The 18,637-nt window shown below is 41.9% G+C and overlaps 1 protein-coding gene across 1 annotated transcript in view; it reads right to left on the reverse strand.

Moving 5' to 3' along the window:
• The window catches only part of ARHGEF4 (Rho guanine nucleotide exchange factor 4), a 386,988-nt gene that overhangs the window by 181,932 nt on the left and 186,419 nt on the right, over window positions 1-18,637 (reverse strand). Inside the window, exons 4-5 of the mRNA XM_014599122.3 lie at window positions 11,189-15,589; window positions 4,685-4,999 (exon numbers count right to left, since the gene is read on the reverse strand). Of these exons, the coding sequence (XP_014454608.3) occupies window positions 4,685-4,999; window positions 11,189-15,589 (4,716 nt within the window). The remainder of the gene's footprint in view (window positions 1-4,684; window positions 5,000-11,188; window positions 15,590-18,637) is intronic.

Below are 18,637 nucleotides of genomic sequence, written 5' to 3' on the forward strand. Positions count from 1 at the left end.
TTAATTTGAATCACGGATTTTGGGGGGTTTATGAGAGAATTTATGATTTTATATGAGGGAAAACCAGGATCTCTGGTAAGCATGCACCTGCTGATCTGTTTAGTAAGCCTGCTTCTATCCACATTGAAGGGACGCTGAACTGAATCAGCTTACCCTGAAATGAAACGGCAGCTAAATTAGTGAGACTTAGCTTTCACTGATTACAGGATACAGAGGGGTACATGAAACAGTTATCAGCTTGAAACACAGAAAATCCTCATCACCTTCTTAAATCAGTATAATTGTTTCATCTGTTTCTACTCTTGACATTTTTTAAAACTCAGATAGTTTTTTCCCCCAGTGACACTGACGAAGCTCCACCAAAAGTTAGTGGGATTGCACTGGTGTAACAGAGAGGAAGATTTGTCTCTGCATGTGTGCATACACATACTGTACCATGGATTTATTATGTTACAGTAGGTTTCCTTTTCTTCTATGTATAGATTTTAACTGGCCAGTAATATAATGGGACATTACATATCCTTCAATTGTCCTGTCAATGTTAACAGTTTTTACGATTAAAATTTGAACTGTCACTGGGGTTTCTTCATTCCACAGGTTTGGACTGTCTCTCATAAGAAAAAACTGCTTGAATAAATCTAGGAGACTGGGCTGCATTAGTAAGAGTGTTGCCAGCAGATCAAGGAAAGTGATTATTTCCCTTTATTCAGCAATGGTGAAGCTACATCTGGAGTACTGTGTCCAGTTTTGAGGCCCCCCACTACAGAAAAGATGTGGACAAATTCAAGAAAGTCCAGCACAGGGCAATGAAAATGGTTAGGGGGTTGGAGCACATGACTTCTGAAGAGAGGCTGAGGGAACTGGGCTTTTATTTAGTCTGGAGAAAAAAAGACTGAGGGGAGATTTAATAGCACCCTTCAAGTACCTAAAGGGCAGCTCGAAAGAGGATGGAGCTAGACTGTTCTCAGTGGTGGCAGATGACAGAATAAGAAGCAGTGGTCTCAAGTTTCAGCAAAGGAAGTAAGTTAGATAGGAGGAAAAACTTTCTTACTAGTAGAGGGTAGTAAAGCACTGGAACAGTTTACCCAGAGAGGTGGTGGAATCTCTATCCTTAGAGGTTTTTAAGACCCAGGTGGACAAAGCCTTGGCTGGGATGATCTAGTTGGGAATGGTCCTGCTTTGAGCAGGTGGTTGGACTGGATGATTTTCTGAGGTCCCTTCCAGCCCTAATTTTCTATGACCCTGATTCTATCACTCTACCAGGTCTACCTAATATTGCATGTTTAACTGCAGCCAAAATCAAGTTAAGATTTAACTTGGAAGTGAGGAGGAGAGAAGAAAGAGAGAGTAGAAATGTATGTTGCTAACTTGAACAAGTCTTCCAAAGTAATTCTGGTAATAGACTGAAGCAATTCAAAGCTGTGTTACTTCCCAGCCCAAAAGAAAAAAATAAAATACAGAGAACAGTTTAGTAGACACTGATATTGCTTTAGTCTTCTGAATGCGTGGTCGCGTCAAAATAATTAACTGTCTAAATGCTCCAAACTGTATAGTTGGTCCCTCCACTATGTGAATGAATGCAAGTCTGTGAATGGGCAAAATCAAAGTCACCAACAATGACATGAATTTATCTGATTCTTCTTCAGGGGATTTTACTTCAAAGGTTAACTGCAACTGGCTAAATGTTAACACTTTAAAGTGTGAGATCAGAAGATGCTCAGTTTGTTACTGGCAGCATTACATTGCAAGGGACAGCAGAGTCCAGATGAGTACAGCTTTGTCAGGGACACTGTCAGGAACAGCTGAGTCCAGCTTTGACTCAAGGGATTTATGTAGATTCTTCCCATTCAAAGTATATCTTCAGTTTACTGGACACAAGCAAAAAAAGGCCATTATTTATAACTGCTTATGACTGATGTGTCTAAGGTGTTTTACTTGGTTTTAAAGGCATACTTTTTAGTATTCATCCCCACCATAGATCCTAATTGCTTGCCATTTCTAATTGTCTGATAATAAATATCTATGCATTTTCATCTGGATCTCCATGTTGGTTTAGAGAAGCCCACAGAATTATAGTGAACATTACTACTGAAAATGTGGGATGTGTTTTTTCTTGTGCCTCGTCTGTCTGAATTAGTTGCTTCTGCAATATGCCGGCATTACATCACCAGATATGCTGACCTGATACTGACTTAACATAATGCAACTCATCAGAACTGAAGTCACACATCCCAAGGCATCTATGTGTCAGAAAACATCAGACTTACAACTTGTATCTCAAAATCCCATTCAGTTGCATTATCTGGTTTCAATCACAGAATCACAAAAAAAAATAAGCATTTCTCAAGACTTTTTTGTTATTACTTCTCTTTATAAAACGACTACAGTATTCGACTGTAACAGTCCCAACTGCAGCTTTTGATAGTGCTACCACAATGATTTGCAACACTGCTGAAGAAAACTGTTGTATTATTTTTAAATATATGATAGAGTCCAAAGCCAATAGCAAACAGAGGAAATCAATGTTTGAGGAGAGCAGTGAACAGTATAGGAAGGGGATACCTCTGAGCCAGCAATTACTGTCATCAGTAAACAACACATGTCATGGAACCTAATTATATACAGGATATTAAAGGAAAATACAGTTTACATTTTTCATCAGCCTAACTGGTCCAAGGATCTCAGCATTGTAACTGCATTTGGACTAGTGATGACAAGAATTCCCGATAGCTCATTGTACACACTGGCCCATTCTGCAAACCAGTTTGATGCAGTCAGAACCATCTACATGCTGCCATATATCTGGAATCAAAAACCTGTTCCCCTGCCGCTCTTCCCTGCCTCAAAAAGTAGGACAGGATAAAAAAGTGGTTTTCTCCTAATAGAGATAAGGAGTCCTCAAGGCATGGGAAGTTTAGTGACGGTATCTCAGTGGGAGCAAGTGTAGCCATTACTCTTACACAGCCAATCACAGGTTAAAGTTATTCAGTATCAGACAAACTGCAGAGAGGTTTAAAGGAGACAGCATTTATTGGTAGCAAGGAGCAGATTAGCCTACCCAGAAGATCAGTAAAATAAAGAGTGTTTGGGCCTAATTAAAGAATGAGAAAAATAAAAGCTGAAGAGATAATTGGTCATCCTTTCCACAAATGTTAATGATCTAGATGACAGTGAACATGCACTGTAGCATTAGATTTCCATCACCACTCAACTTGTCAAGTAATGATTATTATTTTTAACACAATTTACTGGATTTTGTTTCTGAGGGCTTATAAATCAGTCTTGAAAAGAATCTCTTATCTTTGGCTCAATTTGTGTCTTGAAACATCAATAGTTTCCCTGGAGTTTTGAACAATACTGAAAATAATGATTGCTTACTTCAGCCGTTTCAGTAGCATCAGTCATTGTCAGCAGGACCCTGGAAACAACTGGCATCAGCCTTTAAGGTGCTGAATGCCCTCAGAGTGCTGAGGGATTGTAGCACATGGAAGGATCAGGTCCAGCATTTGTTATTGACACTCCAACAATTTATATAATATTTTGGCATGGTGTGAAATCATGTGTACAGAACTTTTGAGTAGACAATGGTGGATAATTTTTCAAAAGTACATCTTTGGAGACAATCTGTCTTGTTGAATTAGATTTTAACTACTTCAGAATAGGCCTTATCTTGATCTAACGCCCCAACCCTGCAAATGCTGATGGATGCCCCAAAGTTCAGCATGAGAATGGTCTTGCTGCCTTCAGCAGAAGTTCTCACATACATAGTTAGGCATGAGCTTTGCATGATCAGGGCCTCTTCTCCTCAACCACCGTCACTTTAAACAATGATAACCAGACACATTCTCACCACATTGAGAAAAGAACATAAATGCAGACAACTGACCAATACATAAAACGGAAAAAGAATTTTTATTTGAAAACCTACCTCTTGCTTCCAAAACTAATTGAACAGCTTTTTGATTTTATTAACAGCAAGTTGCACAGAGCTGTCTCCCCTCTGATATCCCCAACCCTATCTTCCTCTGTACTGTTAAGCACTCTTTATAGGACAAATTCTAATTTTGGCTCTCACTAAAGGGAGTGGGAAACTTGGCCATGCATCAAGCAATCCAGTGTGCAATTTGCATGATTGCATAAGAATAACCCAGTTCTTAAAAGATAACCCTCCACTGGCTAGTAGGCCAGTGAGGTTTTCATACCAACAGGCATCTGTCAAGCTTCTTCCTTTTGAGAGTTTTGCCTGAGTAAGAAGGGAAGAATTGGCTCAAAAGTAAGGAAGAAGGGAATGGTTTTCTTCATTGCAGCAATGCCCAAGAAGTAAACATAGCATTAATTAGAGATTTCATCAGCACATTTTTTATCGACATGAACAGACCATTTTGTTCCTCAACTTTCTATTGTCCCTTCCATCAAGAAAACAATTTGCTACCTTGACTCCCCACAGCAGAACGCGTGACAGCATAGATGCTGCTCCATTACAGCAGCAAAGCAAGCCACCTTCTTTCAAGACAGTCACTGTGCTGGTGTATTTAGTGTTACATACAGACTATTAGCCACAGAGGACAGCAGAAGAAACTGGTGCAAGATGTAGCCTGAAGAGAGAAGATGACAGAAGAAAGAATCAGCTGGAGTGGAAAGAGGAAGACAGAGCCAGAGAAGAGGATGATGTCCAATTTCTTACTTTTACTTGGTCCTCAGGGAGGTTACTCCATTGGATTTCCCTCTGTGGCTCCTTCTCGAGTTTCCTTTTCCGGTTCCTTTCCATCCAAATGTCATCGAAGCTGAAATGCTTGTACAGGGGTTTGGGCCGCCTCCTCTGTGAAGTTTCCTTGGCTTTTCCATCCAAAGTGAGGAGAGGGAGTCTCCAGCTTTTGTTTTCAATGCTTGAGAATGGGCGTGGGGATGGCAGTGTCTGAGGAGGTTTCTTTTTTCGATGGGGAACCCATTTCTCACAGGACCTTTTTTCAGGTGGTGTTTGACTTTGCTGTTTAGGATCCTGTTTTATAAGCAGCAGGTGAAAACACAGGAGGTTTTTTATCATGTTGAACAGCTGACTACAATGCTCCGGTGACAGGGCCCAAAATCATTTGGGAGGGATCATCCTTCACTGGAGCTGTGCAAGACTCGCCCTCCCCCTTCTCCTCGGAGAGGAACCTTAGAGTCAGACCGGCATTGCATATTTTAATCACCTTCCTTGTTTTTAATAACCCATCAGAAACTTGAAACTGACATCTGTTCCCATAAATAAGATAAAGAAGGAAAAATACTGTGACATAAAAACGACAATCAATAAGGGGCAATTTGATGGCTGTGACAAATCAAGTTAATTGGAAAAATGGCCAATATCATTCTGGACCTACCAATCTTCTCATTTTAAACTACGGTCCAATTATTACTGATGTAGGCTCTTCAACATGCTGCTGCCCAGAAATACTGTTTTTATACAAGAGCCACTTAAGAACAGGGATTTTAGAAGGCATTTAACATGCCCAATATGCCATAGGAAAGACTGGCAGTAAGCCACAGCTCACAGACTGGGAAGGAAGCCAGTGGCAGACTCCTGACCAACTGACAGGTACTGAGGTACCGCATCGCAGCTAGCCATCCTTTATGTGATGCAATGCATGGTCCTCTCTGCACTGAACTGTACCTGGGTTGCCTTCTCCTAGAATAATGCAGCAATTCCACTCCCTGAACCAAAGCTAGCAGAAAAAGTGAACCATCGTCTTCACTCACCCTAGTGCATCGTCTTCACTCACCCTAGTGCACTAGTACAAGGCCAATTACCATCTAGTCTGGAGTGTTTTATACCAGAGTCACGACTAGAACTTAAGTCAGTACAACCCTGTGATATTGCTTGGAAGGAGAGACGATGCCTTTATAAATGGAATAACAGTCAAACTTGCCTGTCTGTTTTTATTCCCACTGTCCCTTCATTATGAAAGGTGATGTTAAGCTCCTGGATGCCTGAAGGTCTGACATACTGAGGCCAATGCTTTCTGGTGTTGCATTAAATGTTATCCATGCTATTTGCCTGACATTCAGCTGAGAAGCTGGGGAGCTTGGAGAGAAGATATGGATAGCTATGGGCTTCACTCCCATTCTCTTTCAACATGCTGCTGCAGTGCTGCACAAAATACCCACTTTTATACAAGAGCCACTTAACAGCAGGGAAGTTGGAAGGTATTTAACTACTAATCCAAACAGCAGCAACATGAAGTTTGATGATACCGAAAGTGAGCTAAGTTAAGGTGCCAGAGTGCATCTTCCATGTCAAGGAGATTTATTTCCTGAGCAATACTACCTCCCATTATACCCTAGTTCAGCGGTTCCCAACCTGTGGTATGCGTACCGCCAGGGATATGCAGACAACCTGTCAGTGGTACACGTTAAGATTCATTACATTTACTTTATATGACAAAAATTTGCTGGTGGTACTTAAGGTTGAACTGAAAAATTTGCTGGTGGTACTTAACGTTGTAACTTTAAGTGGTGGTGAGCAATCTGTCAAAGTTTGGGAAGTGCTGCAGCCTAGTTCATTTGAAAAACCAAATGAGGCATTTTCATTGGTCTTAAACTGAGTCCCTATACACATCATGCTGTCCTAGTTTAGTTCTAGTTTGCAAATGGCAAATTATAATACAGTCCAGCTGTGTTACACATCCATACTAGGGCTAAGGGAAATGTGGAGAGAGAGGAATAATGCTTCTAATAAATAGCCCCTAAGCCTCACTGTGTCAGGGAAAGACTGGGAAACAGGAAGGAAAAGGTATGGGAAAAAGTATGGGACTTCAAGTATAGGATGTATCAGTTTGTTACTGCCTGTTGGATAGCACAATTACATAAGTAAAAGCATGTCACAAAAAATCAGATTAATTAGAGTCACTGTAGGGCCCCATCTAATGCAAAACATTGGCCCAAGGGCAAACTGTCAGTTTTGCAGAACATGCTTGTTCTGTATTGCTCCTTTCAGCACAAATCTCTGTGCCCTACAAATGAGTTGGAGCATGTTGACTATTTTGTGGGGCATTGGGAAGGTTTTTGTTGTTGTTGATGATGATGATCTGCCTTTAAACACAAAAGAAAAGTTACTTATCCACTCAGTAACTTCAGTTTTTCAAAGATGTGTTGTCCCAGTGCACGTTGCACTGTGGTTATGCATGAGCTCCGTGCACTCAGACAGGAAGTTTTACCACCACTGTCCACTTCAGTCTGCACATGCACCCTAGCTGTCCTCATTAAACCAAACAGTGGGTATGAAAAGCACTGTGGGACCAATGTCTTCCAGTTCCTTGTCTACCAAATATATACACACATACAAATCAGAAGCAGAAGGTAAGAGGATGGTTAGTCAAAGAGACAAAACATCTTGAAGGAATCCAGAAACTGAACTGGTAAGTAATCTTTCTTTCTTCTTCTATAGCTTGTCTCTGTGTACATTTAAGACTTGTAGGCCACATTATAATAGACACACCCCTGTTAATGATGGAGAATGGGACTGACTAGGACTTGTTAAGAGAACCATACTTTATGTCTGAACTAAAGAAGGGAGAGACAGAAGGTTTTTCTCTCGTCAGTGCCAAAGGATGTGTGGTAGCACATCAGTGTATGGAAGGAGCCAATATCAAACTTTCGCTCTACACTGTTCTCACAGAAGATAAAGAGGGCCCCAGCTTGATCTCTTTTGTATTAAGGTACACAGATCTGTGCTTCAGTTACTGGAGCATAAATACTTTGGGTCCCTTACCAGGATAAAGGGTCTCCTGGCACTTATAGCAGAACACAGAAGCTCATCTCTTCTTCAAGAATTTTAAAGGTAATTTAAGCCTTTTCTCCCCTCTCAGTTGCTTTTCCTGTTCTTCATCTTCCCTCCTAGAAGATGATCTAAGATAATTCTACCCTTAAGAGAAAGATCTAAAGTCCCTAGGTCAAAGCTGAGGGAAGGCTCTTAGATTCCTGAGCCTGCTGCATGAGGAAGCCAGAAGGACCTGAAACAGATTCAGGCCTTGCAGGCTTGTCCACAAGAAATATTCCAAGGGGCACAGCCCTAGATTCCTTGACTCTTTGAGAGAAAGATTTGAGGATACTGCACTTTAAGGAGCTCACTTCCACCCTAGCCACCAAAGACAAGTATTGTGGTGGTCAGTTAGCAGGAAGGATTGCTGCTAGTTCTTGAATTCTGGAGACTTAAATTTTGGCTGAGAGTAAAGAAGAGTGGTGGATCCAGGCAGCAAAGAGAAAAGGAGCAACTAATATAAGAAACCTTCCTCAAACTCCCAAATGTACTATACAACTGTGCTAAAAAGTTTAAATTTAAATTACATTCACAAATTAGATAAAAGCAGTCTGTACTCAGTGTGGACAGTGGTGCTCCATCTCAGACCATACTGAGAAGGAAACAGCACAGCAGTTGATTCCTCACTGTCCTAGTAACCCACAATTCAGTACACCAGAATAGCATGCATAGACTAAATGGACATTGCTGGCAGTGGCTCTGGTTTCCAATGCACGTGCACCCCACAGCAGAAGGCACACAGGGACAAGCACATCAAAAACTACTCAGCAACAGGTAAGGGGAAGGAGTTTTCCTTTTAAATCTACTATTAAGCATAATTTATGACATCTTTTAAATAGCAACAGACACCTAGAGGGACAGTCTTGGTTACAGATTTGGTAAAAGTACCTGGCAACAATTCAACACTAAAATTTTAAAATATATTGTTCAAAACCAATACTGGGTTTTCAGAGCTTCGTGGTAAAATTTCCCCAAGAGCATGTCTGTGTCATCCAAGGACCACACAAAGGTGCCCTGCAGTGAAGTATGGCATGCTCTGATATGGGTGTAATTTGGCTACTTTGAGCTGCATTGGATGTGTTCCAGTAAGATCCATCTCTGGCAGGCTTATTAATATTTTCCCAGTACCAAATAAGGCAGCTGTGTTGCGTTCACTTTCGGGTATATTGTGTGTCCTGAGTGTGCCACCCTTCACTCCACCACTCCCTAGCATGGGTTTTTTGATGATGTAATTGTATCCATTAGCTAAAATACATAGGGCTCAGTTCTATCCTATTTCCCTTATCTAATCAACCCAAAATAACATTTTCTGAAGGTTCTGTATAATGTATCTGATTTTGTCTCCTGGAGCTGGTATGATTATAGTAATACCTAGGCTCCAGCTGCTTTTAAACAATTAACTCCAGATAGTCATATTCTGCAGTATGAAAACAGCCAATGTATGAAGCAATTAAATTCAATTTTAATGTTCATGTTTTAATTTGAATTATTTAGATTAGCTACAGATTTAAGCATTTATTTATATGCTCGTAATGCCCAGATTCTAGATCTGGGTTCACACATTCAAGGCTTTACATGCTTCATCTCTTCTTTCAATATATGTGAGCTTTTGGATTATTATGTATCGGGTCAGTGCTTTTGTTCAAGCCGCAAAGGGCTTTCATAATCTGACTGTGTTAACAGCATGCTATCTATCCCTGCTTGAATTCCTTTTTTAATGTTTTATCGAGATACGGATTTCCTTTAATTTGCAAAGTGCAGCAAGATACTTGTTTTACATGCAACACAATGTATTCTGAATACATTTTGTGAGTGAATCGATGCTCATGAAAATAAGAGATTCACTATCACTGGGTAAAGTCAGGCATTGTGTGGGAGGAGATGAGCAATTCCAACACACAGTAATTCCAGTATTGCATCTCTCATTTGTGACATGCAGTCCATCTGCTTATTTTGTTTCCAGACAGCATTAGCTGCAAAATCCACTCAGAGCAGAGACCAAAAAAACTCATCTTTACTGGTATCTTTAAAACTTAAATTTTAAACTGGGACTACAGAAGGGAAAGGGCAGTGCTTTGGCTGAATATGCTACCTGCACAAGCCCATACGGACTGTCTTGTAAATATACTTTTGATCTGGATACTGAGAAGGGATTTTTGCAACAGACCTTTTGGTATATGGGTGATCAACACATTTTACATCATAACTGCGTAAGGCATCCACCAGCACAAGTCAGTGCAGACAAGACAGAAATCTCATGCACAAGGCCTTGCTCAAATACAAGTCACTGAAAATGCCTTTCATCAAAAGTTTTACTCTTTTTTTTAAATCAATGCTAAACTGCAGTGACTCACCTCAGCCTCAGTATGTCAGAGATTGAGTGCAGCCAAGCCAGCTTTTCAAGACCTGCTGTAATTATTTACCTGTATGCTCCCCACTTTGTGAGTGGAACAGGTTCATAACCCCACCCCAAAATCACTAGGGGTACCAGAACCAATAGAAACAAAAGGATGGCATTGCCAATGGCTCCAAGATGTTTGAGATTAAACCCCTTTTTATGCCCCTGTTGGAGAGATGTATTATTCCCTTACTAGTTACCAGGAACCAAGTTCATTAAGATTATTAGCTGTATCCATGCACATTGACTAGATTTACAGTTCACACTCATTGTCTTTCTGCTGTTGAGGAGGTGGGGGAGTGGTGACAGGGAGCATTCAACAGGCAGTTATAGCAACAGTGATTTCCTTGTGGTATTCTCAGACAAATCTGTTTAAAATCAGATTTAACTTACTTTTGCTTCTGTTTGCCCCTGAAAACCAAGGCTAGAGCAGTTAAAAGTGTTGAGCTGATTTCTTGTTTGCCTTATGCACCAACAGACTTGTTTACTAGGTGCCAGCTACGGGGCTCAGTTCTGCCTTCAGTTACATTGTAAAACCCAAGTGAAGACAGTGCCTGTGCAGGGGTGCAACAGAAGACAATATTTGGTCTGTGCAAGATGCAACACATTTGCCAAGTGAATTTGCCCATTCTGGGGTAAGTTTGCAGGACTGGCAGCTAGGACCCCACCTCTTCTCTTACTCTTCATCTTTTTATCTAATCTTAAATCACAGAGAAGTGATATATACAGAGAATCATGATGCCAATTGTACAGAGTCCCTTTTTGAAGTAACACTGCTGCAAGGGAGTTTAGATTAAAGAAGAATCCCCCATGGCTAACAAACAACCAGCAGTTATTAATGTTCACTGCTGTACTTAAAGAGAGGTGTTTTAATCCAAAACCTACCTGATTTATTAACCAAGTTCCACTAACAGCTCTTGGAATTCCCTAAGCCCAATACAATGCTGCAAACCACACTGAGCCAAGGTCTGACTTCTCATAAAACCACTCACCTCATCTCTGAGGATATCACTAACTGAAGAAGCTGTGTTCAAGCTGATCTGGGATTGACTGCTTATCCCACTGTCTTCCCTCTGGTATTCATTGTCCAGTGAATGCATGGAAAGCAAAAGACTACCTCTAGGTTTCAGGGTCTTTGGCCTTTCTGGTGCCTCTGAACTGCTGTCGATTGCAGAGTTGTTCCCAAGAGAGATCATCGAAGTGGCACTTATTCTCCCAGGATAATGGACACTCCTGCATTGAAAACCTGGTCTTGAGCTCCATGGTTTGGGGCTCATGGGCCTACAGGGCATATCTTTGCCTTCATATGTTGATAGCTGGGGGCAAGAAGGGCTTAACTGGGTAAATGACGAGTGCAAGTCACTGGGGCTGAAGGGTGATTTCAGCCAGTACTCCTCCAGGGAAGCATCTAAACTGTTGCTCAATGCTTCCTGCTGCTCATCATCATCTGGGCTTTGTGGACATTTGATAGTCAGGTCATAAGACAGTACTCTTTTCCTCCTCATATATGCAGGGGTAGAGACATCAACATGCTCCACAGATGTGTCAAAATGGTTGGTATCTGGATAGGTGCCATTAGATACACCTGATCTCAAAAACACTTGCCCATTAGAACCCTCCTGCTTCTCTGTGGAGGTCCTCCTTGTAGCATTGCCAGGACCTTGCTGCTGATTTCTGGTGATATTAAATCTCTCCAGGGTTGGTGACATACTCGCAAAGGCAGAGCTCTTCAGCCCATCTGCTTCTTTGCTTTTCAGAAATGCTTTCCAAGAACTTTGGCGAAGTTTGGCTTTCTCTTTGTCATGTTTCAGTGGCACTTTGGAGCATTGCTCATTGTTTTCCTTCTCCAGAGATCTGGACTCAAATAAACTTGACAAGGATTTGTGTGCCAAGGCCAACCTTGTGCGAAACTTTTTACCCTCAGGGGTTTTATTTCTTTTACACTCGATCTCAGATGAGGATCTTCTGATCCCAGACCACGCTGCAGCTTCATTAGGGTTATTTTCCTCTGAAGCTAAAGCTCGTCCTTCAAGGGATTTCACAGTATTGAGGGTGGGAGAAGTAAGATTCGTTTCTATGTCTTCCATCAGTAACCGACCAGAGCTAGAGGCTTTCCTCAGGCTTAATCTGTTGAATAATCCTGCAGGTCTCTCATAGAATAAATCCTCATCATCAGAGTACTCAGAGGTGTAGCTTTCTTTCCTTTGAAAGACAGAAGTAGGGGAATAATTTTTAAAAGACTGCATGATTTCTGTATCACCTTCCTCTTTCCCAGTGTCCAGTTCTTCTGTCTTTGTCTTGCCACCAAGGAAGCTGCTACTACCTTGATTTTCAGCAGGTGCTGACTTGGTTTTCCTGAAGGATGCCATTTTTGAGAAAACTAAAAACTTGGAAGGTTTCCCACTGTTCCCCATCTTGGTCTGTTTTTGCACAGCCTTGTAAAAGCTACTGTTGTTCCCCAGGAAATTGAATAAATTCTCATCCATTTCCTCACTGTTACCACTGCCTGAACTTATATTATCTAGGCCCACTGTGGAGGAATCCTGGCTGTCCCTTTTCACAGCATGCTTACAAGTATCGGTCCCATTCACATTCTGTGCAATGTCTTTCCTAAGGTTTGCTGGCTCCTCTTCAGCTGAGTCCTGATTTATTGGTCTAGTGGGAGAATCCTCAAAAACAGCTATCAGATCTTTTGAACTATTACAGCCTTCAGTTGTTTCCCCTTCTTGTCTTTGTTTACCAAAGATGCAGCTCCCTACTACGTCATCAGTAGCCCCATCTTGCCGGCACAGGCCACCAGCGCTGTTCATTTCCATCATTTCTGAAGGAGTTACGTACATGCCTTCTTCCAGGCCCTGACTTGCACTGAACTCATTTTTCTCAATCACTTTGTCACCTCTCATTTCAAACAGTGATTGTGTTAACTCTGCTGCCTCTAACTCAAAATTAGCATTTAGTCTGCAGGGTTCTACCTGAGAGATTCCTACACTGGCTACATCATTTGGTTCCACATGTATTGCACTATCTGCTCCTTCCTGCTTTTTATCATTTTCCAGTTGTAGACTTACATTTCCTTCTGTGACACTACTGCTGCTGATATTTAAGGATGAAACCAGAGTCGTTTCCTCTACTTGCTTTTGCACAATTTCTGATTCTTCTTGGACAGGGCCCCCAACAGGAGTTGCCTCTTCATCACCAGAGACAGGGAGGATAGGCAAAGTTTGTTCTTCACAGCTAAAGTATTCATTCAAAGCTCCCTCAGGCTTATTATGTTCTCTGCTGGCAAAGGAAGGAGACCCCAAATTCTTACTTACTAGTTCTCCCAGTGTTCCCGTTATCATTTCAGTAGAACAGTTTTTATTCAATGTCTTGGAATGCAAGCCTTTTTGTTCCACAGATATTATAATTAGAGCCGGTTTTAACTCTGGGAACTTCAACAAGTCCCGTCGCTGGCTCACATAACCCAGCTTGGGAGCTATTTCAATGGCACACACATTATCTTCATCCTTTTCTTCTTCATTAATAACACGTCCGTTTGTTGTCACTGGCTTATGGTAGCCCTGCAAGGCATCTTTTTTATTACTCTGGTTCCGCAGCACGGAATCATGTTTCTCTCCTGGAATATCGTTGGCACCTGATTTAGGTGTGGTTTCCAGGCCTTTAAAATCCAAACCAAGTTCAAAAGAATCCCTTAACCTTGCTTCCTTTACAAAGGCCTCTGTGTTTGGTGATTCAGGGCCAGCGCTGCTCTCCTCTGAGTTATTTAGCTGTGTTCTGCCAGCCAGGATGTAGTTTGCAGGACAATTAGCGCCTTTGTTTTCTGCACTAGTAGAAACACCTACAAAACAAGGTGTTTGTTCCTTAGTATCATCAGTGCCAGTTTCAACATGAATGCTGCCAGAGAACCTTTGTGTTTCCAAAACTATGTCAGATTTGCTTTTATCTTTTCTTGCTGGTACTACCGCACTTATGCATGTTGGCTCAGAATGCAAGGCTGAGAGAATCTCTCTTTGTTTTGGATCACACTTGGAGGCATCTTTCAGGTGGAATGGTGCCAAAGACAAGGTATAAGCACATGTATCTGTCATATTTCTGTTAAGGCCACATGCTTCTGATTTCCCGTGCAAATTAATATCAGCACCTTGGTGAGAGCCTACCGGATGAGAAAGCTGATCACTATTTGAGTCTACATAGGCATTAAGAAGTGATCCTTTTAGGCCAAATTTCCCCTTGTCTTTTATTGCTTTTTCAGAGCTGCAACCAGCCCTTTTTAAGTCTTTCCAAGTGTATTCCAAATCTAGGCCTTGAAGATGTATTCTGGAACATGACCATCTAAACTTATCAGTAAGCTGAAAATAGTCATCCAAGTATTCTCTCTTGCCTTGAACACTAATGTTTTCAGGTTCACTGTGCCATGGTTTACTTTCTGTAATCTCTGGCTTCCTAGGTAGTGGCTGAAATTTAGATTTTAGGAAGGGCTGGTGTAAGAGTGAATCTGATTTCAGCATGACCCCTGAGATTCCATTTACTACCCCTTTAGCTGCATTTTGACTGTTAACTGAGTTCTTATTGCATTTTATGCTGGGTATTGAATCCAGGTTGGAATTCAGTTCAATCACCTCCGTGTTTCTTTTATAGCCAGTTTTATTTGTTTCAAAATATATATTAGGCAAACTGTGGCTTGATCCTACATCTGGCTGGAAAGGAAATTGCAGAGTATCAGGGAAAGCCAAACAACTTTCTGAGTTTGCTTTCAAACAAGCAATATTCAATACTGTTGGTCTTTTTTCATTCCTTGTAACAGCCTTTTCAGTTGGTTTTGCTTTATTGCTATCAGACTTTATTTGACCTTGCAATCCACCAACAACTAACTTAGTGTCTGTCCTTGTTACAGTATCCTCTCCACTGGTTTTCGACTTTGGGTTGGAAAGATCACTAGTTAATATTAGTATTTTCTCCCCTGTCTTTTCTCCTTCTGATTTTCCAGTCTGCACCCAAAGTTCATTCTTGGTTGATGCTACTTTTAAATCCAACTGCTTCCTTTGACTATGCACTGGCTGCCTTGTGCAATTAAGTTGGTGAGCGGACAATTCTGCCTTCACATCATGAAACTTATGGCATGGTTCTCTTTTTTCAGCAGAAAAACAGCTTGAACTCAAGCAAGTTTCTCCAGTTATGTCAAAGGCAACAGACTCTGTGTCTGATGCACTTTCATAAGGCTCAGTCTTAATGTCTGAAACTGATTCACTCTGATGAGACTGGGTCTCAAAATAATCTTCATCTGTTTCCTGGCTTGATCCACGTAGCTCCAACTCTACTGTACTTAGTGTGGTAGAACTCTGGTCATCTTCAAACTCTCCTTCACTGATGCAGGTTTCAGTTGGCTCAGGGGTCTATGAATAAGAAAAAATAAGTAATCAAGAATGGATTCCCTTAGCAATTTAATATTGTTCAGCACTAAAAAGAAATACTTTGTTAAGATTTAAAATATGAAAATTATACATTTTTATGGATTATATCCTGTATTTACAGGCAAATGGAACTGGTGCCCTTACATCTTTACTAAGAATTAATGTTATCTATACAATGCTCAGCAAGTAGTAGAAACTTTTCAAAAACAGTCCAAGACACCTTTCACATTTAAATAAATGAAACAGACATCATTCTTTTGATCTATATTTTGCAACTGTTACTGAATCCATCTATGAGTATTAGTAAGGTGTTTTTGCCATAGATCAAGGGCATCACTGTTCTTATCTAACATAATGTTCAGCAGTTATGGATCTGGATGCTCTCCAAACCAGCACGTGAATCAAGAGTGAAAAGGATATCCAAATCTTTATCCTTAAACAGCCCTGAAAAATGGGTAAAATCTGAAAAGTCCCTACCTCTTTGTAATTGTGAGCATACAGACTGATATCTTTCAAAGTTTAAGGTGAGAGACCCTTAAGGAAACATAGAAGACAATTAAACCTGCTTCAGCCAAACTGTAAAACAAGAACAACATGTACTAACAATACAACCTAACTCTACAGAACAGTGCATCCTTCACTGAATGGAATCAATAACGCATGTAACTGAGGCCTTTCAATAACATCAAGCCAGGCCATCAGCAGTACAAAACATGACCAGTAGTAGTAAGACAGTATAAATTAACATTTCACATAGTGATCAAACAACATGAACTGAAGTAGCAGTTGGCTTATGCTGCAGTGGACACAGGAGCAGCCGTTCAGCATTAGTGGGGCCGAATCTTGAACAATGTTCTAAGCGTAAATACACAGATGGCAATAAACTAAGGCAAAAAAATTCTCAAGCAACTGGGATGTAAGAAATAAAGACATCCAATTGTCCACCAAGATAATTATGAATTAAATTACACCAAAATTAGGACACAGATTTATTAGGGTTTGTCTATACTTTGAGTTCCATTGACTTCCAAGTACACACCAAAGGAGGAAGAAAGTGCCAGATACAAAGGGCATCAGTTGGTGCATCCACCATTCACGGAACTGTCCCAATATTATATTGACTGTCTCTTGTGTCAGGAAGCTGCTGACTAGGAGAGCTGAAATCTGGACTGTGAAGAGCAGCAACACCCTTTGGACTGGGACAGGTTTAAGGGTGGAGCTTACCACTAAGCACTAGGAGAAAGATGTCTTAGAAGTCCCACTTCCTGCTTTATCTCTTACAGTAGTTGCATTTCCTTCCCCTATTTCCATCTCCCCCATCCCACATCCTCTGCTCCCCTGCAGGTTGGAATAGGCCAATAGCTGACTTCTCTCTATGGCTTTCTTGAGGAAGCTGCCTTGGACATGGTGATGAGGAAAGGAAAACAGACTAGACATACAAAAGCTGGGGAACATCATTTACCAGCTGTTATGCTTTCAGTAGCACTGCACCATCACATAATTTGTTTAAAAACTGAACTTATATGAGAGTTGCAAATAGTAAAATACATTCATAGATTCATAGATGTTAGGGTCGGAAGGGACCTCAGTAGATCATCAAGTCCGACCCCCTGCATAAGCAGGAAAGAGTGCTGGGTCTAGATGACCCCAGCTAGATACTCGTCTAACCTCCTCTTGAAGACCCCCAGGGTAGGGGAGAGCACCACCTCCCTTGGGAGCCCGTTCCAGACCCTGGCCACTCAAACTGTGAAGAAGTTCTTCCTAATGTCCAGTCTAAATCTGCTCTCTGCTAGCTTGTGGCCATTGTTTCTTGTAACCCCCGGGGGCGCCTTGGTGAATAAATCCTCACCAATTCCCTTCTGTGCCCCCGTGATGAACTTATAGGCAGCCACAAGGTCGCCTCCCAACCTTCTCTTGCGGAGGCTGAAAAGGTCCAGTTTCTCTAGTCTCTCCTCGTAGGGCTTGGTCTGCAGGCCCTTGACCATACGAGTGGCCCTTCTCTGGACCCTCTCCAGGTTATCCGCATCCTTCCTGAAGTGTGGCGCCCAGAATTGCACGCAGTACTCCAACTGCAGTCTGACCAGCGCCCTATAGAGGGGAAGTATCACCTCCCTGGACCTATTCGTCATGCATCTGCTGATGCACGATAAAGTGCCATTGGCTTTTCTGATGGCTTCGTCACACTGCCGACTCATGTTCATCTTGGAGTCCACTAGGACTCCAAGATCCTTTTCCACCTCTGTGCCACCCAGCAGGTCATTCCCTAGGCTGTAGGTGTGCTGGACATTTTTCCTCCCTAGGTGCAGCACTTTGCATTTCTCCTTGTTGAACTGCATCCTGTTGTTTTCTGCCCACTTGTCCAACCCATCCAGGTCTGCCTGCAGCTGTTCCCTGCCCTCCGGTGTGTCCACTTCTCCCCATAGCTTTGTGTCATCTGCAAACTTGGACAGAGTACATTTGACTCCCTCGTCCAAGTCACTGATGAAGACATTAAAGAGTATCGGTCCAAGGACTGAACCCTGCGGGACCCCACTGCCCACACCCTTCCAGGTTGAGACTGACCCATCTACCACGACTCTTTGGGTGCGACCCTCTAGCCAATTCGCCACCCACCGGACTGTGCAGTCATCCACATCACAGCCTCTTAGCTTGTTCACCAGTATGGGGTGGGATACCGTATCGAAGGCCTTCCTGAAGTCTAAGTATACGACATCCACCCCTCCTCCTGTGTCCAGGCGTTTCGTAACCTGGTCATAGAAAGAGACTAGGTTGGTCAGGCACGATCTGCCCGCCACAAACCCATGCTGGTTTCCCCTCAGCATAATTTGCCCTGCTGGGCTCTCACAAATGTGAGCCTTGATAATTTTTTCAAAGACTTTACCAAGGATGGAGGTGAGACTGACTGGCCAATAGTTGCCCGGGTCCTCCTTCCTCCCCTTTTTGAAAATGGGGACCATGTTAGCCCTTTTCCAGTCTTCTGGGACTTGGCCCGTGCACCACGAGCGTTCAAATATTCCCGCCAGTGGCTCT

This window comes from Alligator mississippiensis, chromosome 7 (genome assembly GCF_030867095.1).
Source record: "Alligator mississippiensis isolate rAllMis1 chromosome 7, rAllMis1, whole genome shotgun sequence".
NCBI lineage: Eukaryota > Metazoa > Chordata > Crocodylia > Alligatoridae > Alligator > Alligator mississippiensis.